The 12,677-nt window shown below is 38.9% G+C and overlaps 1 protein-coding gene across 1 annotated transcript in view; it reads right to left on the bottom strand.

The window, feature by feature from the left end:
* MROH9 (maestro heat like repeat family member 9) overlaps nucleotides 1-12,677 on the bottom strand; it is a gene marked incomplete at its 5' end in the record, with an annotated part of 56,758 nt that overhangs the window by 27,802 nt on the left and 16,279 nt on the right. The window contains 5 exons of the mRNA XM_034667645.1: nucleotides 932-1,097; nucleotides 3,461-3,615; nucleotides 5,917-6,066; nucleotides 8,377-8,501; nucleotides 9,948-10,083. Of these exons, the coding sequence (XP_034523536.1) occupies nucleotides 932-1,097; nucleotides 3,461-3,615; nucleotides 5,917-6,066; nucleotides 8,377-8,501; nucleotides 9,948-10,083 (732 nt within the window). The remainder of the gene's footprint in view (nucleotides 1-931; nucleotides 1,098-3,460; nucleotides 3,616-5,916; nucleotides 6,067-8,376; nucleotides 8,502-9,947; nucleotides 10,084-12,677) is intronic.

Here is a 12,677-nt window from a genome sequence, read left to right as displayed (position 1 = left end):
AGCTCCCAAGGCACTATCAATAATCCCTCGGCTGCCAAACCAGTGGGAAGCAAGGTGGTTCCCAAGGACAGAATACATCCCAATGTCCCCTTCATGTGTGACCATGAAGGATAGTCCTACCAATAACCCAGGTCCTCCCTGTGCTTGAACAATCCAGGCCAGTGCGATATTTAAGAGGAGGCAGTCCAGGTCACTAACAATCATTTGGCCCACTAACCACTGCAACACCCACCCACCACATCAGAGAAACACATTCCGCCACCTCACATTTGTGGAGAACTACCCATTTTATTCCTACTATATCTCCATGAGACCAGAATTTACTCCCAGGAGTGGTGATTTTACTCCTCAGGAGATAGCAAATGGTGGGCACAAATGACATTAGGCCTTCATATGCCTATAAAAGTCACTATGGTCTAGCTGGTGGCTACTCTGACACCATCTCTGAATTTCCGCCCTTGCTCCATTCTCTCCTTTTGGTTTCCTCGCAGTCACTGATATACCAGGCAAGCTCTCATCACTGTAAAGCTTTTGCCCTTCTCTCTGTCTAGGACTCCTTTGCCTAGATATTTGCAAGGATCACTCCTTCATTCTCTGACTGGATGTTGTCTCAGCAGAGAGGCATCCCCTGACCGACTTTCCTAAACTCTCCTGATCACTTTCTTTGCCCCACATCACTTTATGTCTCTTCTCAGCTTTATATCATCTGACACATGACATATTTTTTTTGTTTGTTGTCTGTGTCTTTTACCGGAATGCAAGTTTCCTGATCAGGGTGTGACATATAGTTGGTACTCACTAAGTATGTGTTGGATGAATGAATGAGTGAAAGCAGGACAGTGTCAAGAAGTATGACTGAATATTTGGGCAGATAGGGGTTTTCATGATCAGAAAAATGCCAGGACAAAGAAACACTCATGGTATTACTTACCACTACAGGCATCATATTAGTAGGATCAAGAGAGAAACGTCTTCTTTCCATGAAGCTGTCCTGAATTTCTCCAGGCTTTCCTTTCAGTATCAACAAGATTGTCTTCAGCACATGAGGGGCCACACTTGACTCAGAACCTGCCGCGTGCCACATCAGTATCAAAGTGCTGCAAACACAGTCCCACCGCCACCACCACCATCGTGAGAATCAGGTCATTCATTTCCTACTTAATACTGTGTCATGATTTGGGAAAAGTCTTGGATTTACATGTTTTATAATGAAGAAATTACAGACAAGTCTAAACCAAATTGATATGCTCATTTCCAAATGATCCCATTAATCTCTTGTCCTTGAAAACACAGGAAGAATTTCAGTGAGATATTACAGAAAATGCAATCTGCAAGTCTGCAAGTTCATTTCCTAGCACATTTAAATATCTGGACAGGTCAAAGTCAAGAACTGATAAGCTTTCTCCATTCTATACTGTGGTCCTCCCACCTTGTAATCTTGTTTGTCCAGGAATAATAGAATATTTAAAAATTGCTATAAAATTACAAGTTAATATTAATAAATATATCAACTTTTAAAAAACCCTTAATTTTAGGTAGAAATACTAAGGAAAAAACTAACTATATAAATTTAAAAGTTAGAAAAGTAAGTTCAAATTGAGCTCAGAGGAGTGGGCTCTTTTGTGAAATGTCACACATTTAATTAATGACACTGATGTCAGTCACTAGAACCCTGGCTTCTCAAACTCCAGTCCCCTAGCTCCTTTCTATACACTTGCCACTCTTCAAGATTATTTTTTATTATTGCTTATCTTAAAAACTGCTACACACCTCTGTGTGGTTATATTCCTTTTTTTTTTTTTAAGATTTTATTTATTTATTTGATAGAGAGACACACAGCAAGAGAGGGAAAACAAGCAGGGGGAGTGGGAGAGTGAGAAACAGGCTTCCCACTGAGCAGGGAGCCTGATGCAGGGCTCGATCCCAGAACCCTGGGATCATGACCTGAGCTGAAGGCAGACGCTTAATGACTGAGCCACCCAGGCACCCCTGTGTGGGTATATTCCTGATCTGTTATCAATCCATGCTGGGTTCTGAACCCTATTTTATAGACTCTCTGCATTTAGGTTCCTAATAGGGAGGCCTGGTCCTCCAGAACACAGACATACCAGCTTTTCAGAACCCATTACTCCACTGCTCCTGTCTTCTGGGCTCAGCTTTAGAACTGTGCTTAGAACCACATGGACATCAAGTCTTATATGCCCTGTCTCACTCCCTTACCTCTTGATCATACCTTCTAGCTGATCAGACATTCTCTCTGTTTTTCTGATTTAGCTCAACTCTAAATCTTAGTCTTTTCTGCTTCAATCCTCACCTCCTATTGCGCAAGATCTGCCGGTGACTATTTTAATTAAGTTCACCTAACTCTAATTATGCTTGCTTTCTGTACCTCCTCATTTCATATGTTTGTGCTGGATTCACTGGCAACTTTTATCAATGTTGAGCTATTCCCTCTGAACAAAATGCTTGAAGGCTGGTAATATATTACATACAATGGGTGCTTAATTCCTGAATGAGAAAACACTGAGTCATAAGAAGATTTTTAATTTCCAGGAATTTTCTAAGTAGTAAAATACTTTGTATTTACGGGCCTCCCAAATAGATATAAGCTTTCAGGTGGAAAAAAAAAAGTCAGCCGTATAATTGGTTTAGCATTTTGTGCATTTTGATGCCCTTTCACAGACATTAATTCATTTAAGACCCATATACTCGCTGTATAGATAAAGAATTTTTCTCATCTCACAGACAAATTGAGGATCAAGAAGTTTAGAAACTTGTGTGTCTGGGAAGGAATTCAGATCCATTTGTTTCCAAAGCCTGAATCCTTTCCCTAATATAACTTCCTGCCTTTTATACGGTTAATAGTGAAGAAGTATTACCTTCCTTCTCAAAGTACTAATGATAGAAATGGAGTGATGTCATTTACTACTCTCTTCTAATGTGAGTTAGGCTCATACAGTCCCATAGGTTCACACTGGTATTCTTTTTTCCTTAATAGTTTCCAGGATCCTCGATCATGAATTTCTGATAAATAGCTAAGGAACAGCTATTTTTAGTGTCTCATTATTTTGTTGGTGGGGGGAAATACCTTACAACTGTTCTTCATAAATGAGGAAAAAAAGCCCTATAAATTTTATCACTTATGGGGAAGAACCCATCATCACTTTGAGGAGAGGTTTGTTCCTATGGGATATGCAGCAGAACACGATTTAAAGCCTCAGATAAATAACAGTGACAATGATCATTTGTCGAGGGTGTTTACCGTGTGTAGGTATTGTATGAGGATATGAATAAACAAAGATCATATGCGTGATCTTATTGAAACTTTATGATCATCCTGTGTGATGCAGAAATAGATATCTTTTTTCCAGAAAAAAAGAAGCCAGGCCTAACTTGCCCAGCTCTGTCGGATCCTGGAGGCTGTGAACAAACCCTTATGGAAAGGCTGAGGGGGTCTTACTTGTCTGCTGGGACTGGGTAATCCATAAGTTGAAAGATAACCTTCTTTGGTGAAGTACGGGTTAACAAGGTGATGACCCGCAACATAGCATGCTTCATGATGTGGGAAGAATCTTCACACAATTGCTTATAAATAGCATCCACAATCTTAGACACCTGGAAAAGTCATTTATAGGTCAACAAGAGTCTTTTGTTCCATGGCCACCTCTAAAGCAAGGCATTTCTTGCATGTAAGAATTCAGTCCTTCTCTGGATAAGGCAGCAATTAACACACAAATAAGACGAGAAGAAATTTATGTGTATGACTACACAACATAAATATTTATTGGGATGAGAAATAAGCCTATGCTTTTATTGATAGTGGGAAAATGCCCATTTTTTTAAAAAAATTTATTTGGGGAAGGTAGACTTCCTTATTTAAGACATATAAGGTTGGTATAGAAAACATTGTATAATTCAAGTCCTTTAAGAAGGAAATCAGAACAATGGAACAGAATAACAATGGAACTGTATACTTCAAAAAACCTTTCTGACAATTAAAGAAGACTTGAATCTACATACAAAACGGATCAACTATGTATTCCAAGAATGGCCCAGAATGGTAAACACTGAGTCACATAATCTTGCAAATTCTATTCGTAGGTCCTATGTCAGTTTTATTTTTCCCCTTTTTATTAATTCTTGAACAAGGAGATTAGTAGCTAGACCTGAAATTTGTCTCAAATTAATGGCTGTATATTCAACATCAAATTTCATCCAACAAGATAACTTCACTTTTTATTTGGAAAATATTCCTCAGAGATCATAAGCTGAAATGTTGGTTGACGTAATTTACATTCCACTACAATTGTCTCATATACAGTCAGTTATCGGCACCACCCCCTTCTCCAAGCAATAAATAAATATAAATAAATAAGCGAAGTGTTAAGAGTGCAGGACATTCCTCACACTGCGTATGCTGCATGGTGAACATGAAATGGGGGACATTAAACATTGCTCTTCTCCATAGACCTTTTAACTATGAGTTTAGAGCTCTTTCTTCTCACCCCCTTTCCCTTCCATGCAGCATGCCCCAAAACAAGCCAGCTATGTTACTATACACTCAAGGATAGCAATAATGATCTGCTTTAATTCTTAAGAAAAGACTTGCCATGTTAGATTTATTTAGAGATTGTAAACCACATTCTACATGGGCAATTTAGGGATTTTTCAGGGATAATTTTAACCATGAACAATTTTCCATCATAACTGATTTTATTTTATTTTTAAAATATTTTATTTAGTTAGTTTTAGAGAGAGAGAGTGCATGCGAGCGGGAGGAGAAACAGGAGGGGAGGGAGGGGAAAGAATCTCAAGCTGACTTCACACTGAGTGAGGAGGAGCTCTGTGTGGCTGGATCTCAGGACCCCCAGATCATGACCTGAGCCAAAACATATTCCTGTATGAGCCACAAAATGTGAATTGCATTATTTTGTTGAGTTAAATGCTGTTACATTTACATCTACCACTGGCATTGCACAATATAAAGATGGTAAATTTTGTGTTATTTCAAAAATTTAGTTGCTTTTTTTTTTTTTAGCTTAGAAAGACATTAAATTGAAAATAAAAATGCTATGACAAATTGAGAAAGAAAGCGACTGGAGGAAAGGAAAAAAAAAACCTTCATATGTTTGTATATTTAATGGCACTTTTCCCCTATGTTTTGAACAGGAAGCCCTACATTCATGTGCGCTTGGCCCCACGAATTATGTAACCAGCCCTATAGCAAGCTGAGGGTCCTTGAAAACTTCCCCTAGTGGTTACACAGGAGATTTCAATTATATATGTACTATTTTACTGTTATTAATGTATTCTTTAAAAAAACTGATGCACGGAGGATCATAGGGAAGGGAGGGAAATCTGAAGGGGGGGAAATCAGAGAGCTGGATGAACCATGAGAGACTCTGGACCCCGGGAAACAAACTGGGGGTTACAGAGAGGAGGGGGTGGGGGGAGGGGGTCAGGGTGATGGGTATTAAGAAGGGCACGTGTTGTGATGAGCACTGGGTGTCATACATAACTAATGAATCATTGAACACTACATCAAAAACTAATGATATACCATACAGTGGCTAACTGAACATAATAAAAAAAAGGTGGTAAAAATACACTGCATTTACTGGTCCTCATGAAATATTTGTTGAACAAATGGTATTTTAAAAATTAAAAAAAAACCTGATGCAAATGTGGCAAGATGCTATGATTTGGTATGATTGGTAGGTAAATGTTCATGACATTATTTTCTAAACTTTTCTGCGTGCTTGAAATATTTCACAAAAAAAAGCCTCATCTGAATAAAGTAACATAACGAACAATAGCAAGAAATACAGAGGAAAAGAAGTAGGCATATAACAAAGGCAACAAGAGCACTTTAGAGAATAAAATCGGTGTTCCTCTACTCACGGTGGCGTATCTTACCATGGTGACCTTATGCGCGTGATACTCCAGGGTCAGTTTCAGCATGGTTGATGCCTTGAATGCGGTTATGTGATTAGGTGAAGAGAGTTTCATCAAGAGACTCCACACAAAATCAGTCAGCAAGGATGGCAGTAGGGTGTGTCCTACACTCTGAAACCAAAAAGGAGAGCTGTGACCTCACGCCTTACCTATGGTGATATAAGGAAGACAACTGAATTCAATCACTCTGGAGGAAGCTCTGGGGCCAGGTAGAGCCAAGTGATTTTTGTAGGCTTTAGGCATTTTTGCTGTTGTGGCCCTCTTCCTCCATTCAAAAACGTTAAAAATCATATTTTACAACTGTCTAGATATTGATAATTCAAGTGGAATTACATTTATTTTTTTCTTCTGATTTTTATTTTTTTATTTTTATTTTTTTTAAAGATTTTATTTATTTATTTGACAGAGAGAGACAGCCAGCGAGAGAGGGAACACAAGCAGGGGGAGTGGGAGAGGGAGAAGCAGGCTCCCAGTGGAGCAGGGAGCCTGATGCGTGGCTCGATCCCAGAACGCCGGGATCACGCCCTGAGCCGAAGGCAGACGCTTAACCGCTGTGTCACCCAGGCACCCTTATATATTCTTGCTGCTACTCATTATAATGGCTGCATGGTATACTATTAACTTGATATTCCACAATTTATCATCTCTTTCTCTGTGTTTGACACACAGTTTGTTAAAAAATAAACCACACATCTGTGAAGAAACTCTTCTCATAAGTAGATATATTATTTTGAGTTTTTTTTGTTTCTAAAAATTCCCATGAGTGAGATTACTAGTTTATTTGGCATAAACATTTTTTTTTGTTTAGTCTGTGACACTTTTATGACCCTCTGTGGCTCCTTCAGAAGACAGTGTCCTCTCTTATAACTGGTCACTATATAAAAGAACAGGCTCTTAATCTGTAACCTGCTCTTTTTTTTTTTTTTTTTTAAATTTGATCCTCCCATTTCATGGTGTTTTGTTTCTAGCTCTCTTGGCTAAAAACCTTGATGCTTATCCTCCTAGTCACATCCTTTGGACTTTGTCTTTGGCTATAGTCTCCTTGATTCCATTATTACAACCTCAGATTCTCTCAAAACACCTGTTCCAATCTACCTCTGAAAGTCCCCACCTCAGGGTTTTCCAGCTACTGCTCTTGCACACAGGGCACGACTGGCCTGCTTTGGTCTCACAAATGGGAACCAAATAACAGGTCATGAACGCGAGGACCCAGGGCACCCTCCCTCCAAGCCCCAGCATTTCCAAATCGGAAGGACATTAAACTCAGAAAAGACAGAACGCAACACGAAATTGGTGGTAGTTAGCCTCATGAACTGCTTGGAAGGGGCTCTGAGGGGGCTGCCAGTGCTCCACTCACTAGCTCAGTCATGGTGTTCCGGATTCCAACTCCAGGGCACTGGAGTGGAGATTGAAGAATGTAGAAGAATTTTCTAGTAAACCTATACAGATGCTTGGTTTCTTCACGTAAGTGGACGATTTCGTAGTCAACCAGGCTCGTGATTTTTGAGGGGAGGTGGCTAAGAAGAATGCTTGATTTTGGAAAAATGCACCATTGTGCAAACACATATTGACGATACCTATGCAGTATTTTTGCCCATATTATATAAGATTTATCACTTCCACAGCTCCTCAGCCTCCCACAATTCTATCTATCTCAGCCATGGGAGGAGAAGACACTGCTTTATGTATGTAGTTTTAGGAGGAACCATAAGACTCTCCCACCCCAAGAGGTGAATTTGCCTGAAGGGCTTCCCAGCAGCTTTGCTGAGCTGTTGGCTCAGTGTGTGAGGCTAGAAGGCCATCTGTGGGGACAGCCCAACCTAGGCTGCAGAGCGGGGTGACCTCTCAAGCATATGGATAAGCCCTGTACTTTGGAGAAAGTGAGGGAGTATTCGGAGCCTCATGGCTTTTCCCAGGGTTGGGTCAATGTAAAAACTATTTACTTGGTACTAAGCTTTCCACTTCAACTTAATTTTTTAAAATTTCATAGGTTTTTAAAAACAAAATCTAGAGCAGGTTATTTTGATGCTTGTTGAGTGAAATATAATACTATTGAAAAGCCTGTTAACTGGCGACTCCATTACGTTTGCTAAATAACCAGAAGTTGCCGATCTTTAGTGCGTATTTATTAATCGAACAAAAAGAATAAAACTAGAAAACACTTCTCTTATTTTCATTCTGTAAGGATCACATAAAATAATATAAATTGCTATATTCAGGAATAATAGGCATCATTCTCATTCGTAGAGATGAACATTGGGAAACCAAGTACACATTATTTACTCTGTGCTTCACTGAACTTTAAAAACATAGAAAACATTTATTTAAAAATATGAACTGTTGAAATAACTTGCCACTTAAAGTAATAACACACATGAAATAAAAGCCATAGGATAAAGTGGGGGGTGGGGAGCAAGTTACCTGGGTAATTTTAGTTTTGTCCTGTTGCAAGACCTTAGGTTGGAATTCTATATCAGAGGGAGTAGGCATGAGGTAGTGATTTCCAGACTTATCATTCGTTTTGGATCTATTTTTTTCAGTATCCGCTGTATTAAGGGAAAAAGTGTAAGGTTTTTATTTGATCACTGGTTCCTTCTATGACATTGCTATTTCCAATTTCTCCTTCCTACCCAATTCTGGAGATCTAAAGTATTCTGAAATTTAACTCTCTGCTGATTTAAATCCCATCAAATATTATGACAGCACTGATCCAGGGTCCATAAAGTGTTTAAGTGAGGCCTCTGTGAAATCTGAATGAAAGACATAATTTTAATAGGTTGAGCAGAGAGTGAATACATTAAGGCCATCAAATGCATTACTCAGTGCGCTGGAAAAGCTGTTGCTAAGTTGGACTGTTTTTTGGTAGGAGAGCAGTCTTGGAGGCATTTTGCAAGGAGCTGGGGAAGTTGCAGAGCAGGAAAATTACATTGTTCATCTCTGCCGGAGCTCCTTCATCTCAGATATTGCAGTTTTCATCTCCAGAGTTTCAACTGAAGTCTTTCAGAAATTTTTCTATATCTCTACTAAACACGCTCATCTTTTTCTCTGACTCCTTAAATGAATGGAATATATTACAACAATTGTTTTAATATCCCTGTCTACTAATTCTATCATCTGGGTCAGTTTTGGTTAATTCCTCTCCTCCTTATGGGTTGTAGTCTGCTTCTTTGCATACCTAGTAATTTTTCCTGGACGCCAGACACTGAGTTTTGACTTGCTGAGTGCTGGAATTTTTGTATTCCTAGACTTGAGCTTCATTCTGAGGAGCATTTAAAGTACTTGGAGATCACTTGATCTTTTGAGATCTTGTTTTTAAGTTTTAAGCTTTGTTAAGTGGCACTAAAACAATTTAGTCTAGAGAAAATTTTTTTCCTTCTAATGGACCAAAACTCGTTGAGTATTCTACCTCATTGTCCTTTGTTATCTGATGTTCAACGCCTTAAGAACAAATATGTATATATATATATGAATTATGTATTATGGGAGGATAAATCTGTCCTCTGTTTAAATTATTTGGAAACAGTTTGATACTTTCAGGACTTGCTTTTATGTTTTGTTAGGCTGCCCAGAGCAGCATTTATTTTACTCTTGGGCTAAATTTTCCCAACCACGGAAGCAAGAATCTGAGTATTCTATTTGATGCCCCATGAGAAGGGAAAATATGCCTCCTTCTTAAAAGTCCCATTGGTGATCTTTCTTCTTCTTCCCTAATCTTCTTCTTCTCCCCTTTCTCCCCGCAGCATTCCTGTCCCCACCATTAACACCCAACACTAATCTAAGTATAGTACTTTAGAGATCTTGAAGAACCAAATATTACTAGCATATTTTGCTAATTCTAAAAAAGATTACAAAATATATTTTAGAAAGTGGGGCTATAGATCTTGGGGAAGGATTTAGAAATCTACGAACATAGAGTCTTCTTGGGACCCACAATTAGAATAATAGGGACAAATTCTTAGTATCCAATAGAAGAGATGGTAAATCGTTCTTACCATTCTGACACTTTGCAAGGCAGAGGAGGTGATACAATCCTGAGGATGCTTGTTGGGTGATTAAGGGATCATTGTGGCAACACAGAAGAGACAGTTCTGCTGCCAGGACACCCAAACATGGAGCATCAACACTTCCCTAATGGAAAAACAAAGGAGGACAAAATGCATTTGCTATGCATAGTTAACATTGCATGTCTACATCTGATCCTCTAATATATAAAGCAGACTAGGATTAGAGGATGAGCTTCAGAACTTACAAAATCTATATTCAAATCTGTTCCTGAGCCTCAATTTCCTCATCTATGAAATGTGGATAACAAATGCTACCGTGTAATAGTTATTGGGGGGCTATTTATGACAAAAAAGAAAGTTCTTAGCAAAGTGCTTGTAAAGAATAGCAACTCAACTAATGCCAGTTTCTATTCCATGAATCAGGTAGCCATTTTTAGGTAGCAAATTCCCAGAATCTTGGGGCAGGGATGGATACCCTAAAACTTTCATGCTTTCTTCTCTATGTATGACATACTTAAGATGACACACTTCAGTTACACTGGAGAAATGTAACTTTTCCTCCTGGAATTCCTCCCTGGAATTCTTCCCAGGGAAATTCATTTTTTAAAACTCGGGGCATTTACTTCTGATGTCAAAGCTACTATTAGAATATATACGTATTTCCTCCTACAATTTCCTTGACACACAGGCTACTCAAATATTTAGATTTTCATCTTGATTTGTCAAGAAGAAAAGAGAGGTGGAAGAGACGTTCTGCTTCTGTGAAAGTTTGAGTGCCATTACCATTTTTTTAAATAAAAAGAATTCTATTTACATGTAGGTTTGGTAAACTAGTGAGCCTTCTTGTTTCTGACAGGTGATTACTTTTCCTAAATAGATTCTTTGAGGATTAGAGCAAATGTTGGTGGTAAAAGATAGAGTCCAAGTCAATGCTCTGGGAAGATTCTGAGGCCTGCTTCTTCTTTCTTCTTGTCTCCTATGGCCCCTTGTCCCTGCCTCTTATGTTGCTTGCCCAGTCTCTCTCTCTCTCTCTCTCAATCTACACACACACACATGCACACACACATGCACACAGAGTTATTCCTAAGAATGGGAAGCAACCTGGATCAATGACCAAAGGCATAAGTGAACAAGGATGTCGGGAGTGATAGTCTCAGTAGAAGAAGGGGAGATAATCTTTTGCTTCTGTGGATGTTCTCTGATTCTTTCTGCCCATACTTTTTTGTAGGGCTGGCCTTGGAGACCCTCTATTCTAGGAGTCCTATGACTTAGGAGAATCTAGAAGCAGACAGTATGGGATGCCTCTACTCTAGGCTCTAGGGATACCTGTTTTCTTTCCTTGGATGTTCTTTTCTTTGGAGTTGCATTCCAACTTTCTTTTTCCATCAATGGCAAGATTTTAAGAATCACCAGAGCAGAGAGTTGTATTTTTGTATTGGGTATGATGGAGGAGTACTTTTCCCAGCTTAGTTCCCAGACACTGGGGACAATTTATAGGGGTTTGCCCCTAAAGTCTTATTGTATTATAACTTTTGCCTCAAATGGCCTTTCTGATTATCTCTTCCCAAGAATCTGTGGATGCGCAATTCGTAGCAGGTGTTTTTGTAAATGAAACTATCAGTGGTCTGTCTATTCTGTTTGCTGGATCAGGTCTGTCTAGGTATTGTCTCTATTGTAGGTGCGGCCATGTCTAGATTGTATGGCTTGTTTGAGGAGGGTGGGGAACATGACCTTGGGTAGGACAAGGTAGGAAGAAGGCTATATGAACCATGGAGCACACTGATTATGCATGCACAGCCCCTTCAGAAGTGTGCCAACCACAGCTACACCCTCCCCAACATAAGAGTTTGGGAACTTCCAATACAATATGGCCCTGTTTTTATAGAAAATCTATCCAAGTGCTGGAAAGAAAAGAAAGGTCAATATCTGGGAAAAGAAGTGTCTCAGTATTCATCCCTTAGTCTAAGTATTTCTGCTTGGTTTTCTGACCCTTTCCTACTGGAATCCTTCTTTGTAGATCTGGCCCCTCCAGTTTCTTATCTTAACAATAATGATAGTTTTAGGTGTTAAATTCCAGAGGAAACCACTCCTAAGTTTTTTAGCTGCTTTTTCTGGAAGTCACCTCTTTATCTCTAACAATGGACTTCCATTTCTGTTCTAATATCAGTTTAGGACATTGCCTATCTCTTCCTGCTGTGATAAATTAGGGTTTGGCTCAATTACATCTTTCCACTATGAGAGGATGCTACAATCCTCTCAAAATAGCATATTACCCGTTAGGTGTATTACTATTTTTAGAAAATACTATTTTAGCATTTCTATTTGCATAATATGGTAATACTTTTATTTCTTGTTTGTAATATATCTTGTTGATCCTCCACTTTATATAGTAGGTGTTTTGGAGCACTCTTATTCCCCTTCAACTTTTTTTCTATCACTTTCTACTTCCCTACTTCTTTTGCCTGTATTTTATTTTGCATTTTTTTATTGTGGCAAAAAATATACATAACCTACAATTTATCATTTTAATCATTTTAAAGTACATAACTCGGTGGACATTAAGTTCATTCACAATGTTCAACAACCATTACCTCTGTCTAGCTCTAAATCCTTTTTTTCTTTCCTGAGAGAGAGAGAGAGAGCATGACTGGAGGAGGGAGGTGCAGAGGGAGAGGGAAATAGAGAATCTTAAGCAGGCTCTGCACTGAGCTTGGAGTC

This window comes from Ailuropoda melanoleuca, chromosome 8 (genome assembly GCF_002007445.2).
Source record: "Ailuropoda melanoleuca isolate Jingjing chromosome 8, ASM200744v2, whole genome shotgun sequence".
NCBI classification, from domain to species: domain Eukaryota; kingdom Metazoa; phylum Chordata; class Mammalia; order Carnivora; family Ursidae; genus Ailuropoda; species Ailuropoda melanoleuca.
Note: the sequence above shows the minus strand (reverse complement) of the source record. Positions and strands in the feature narration are given on the sequence as shown.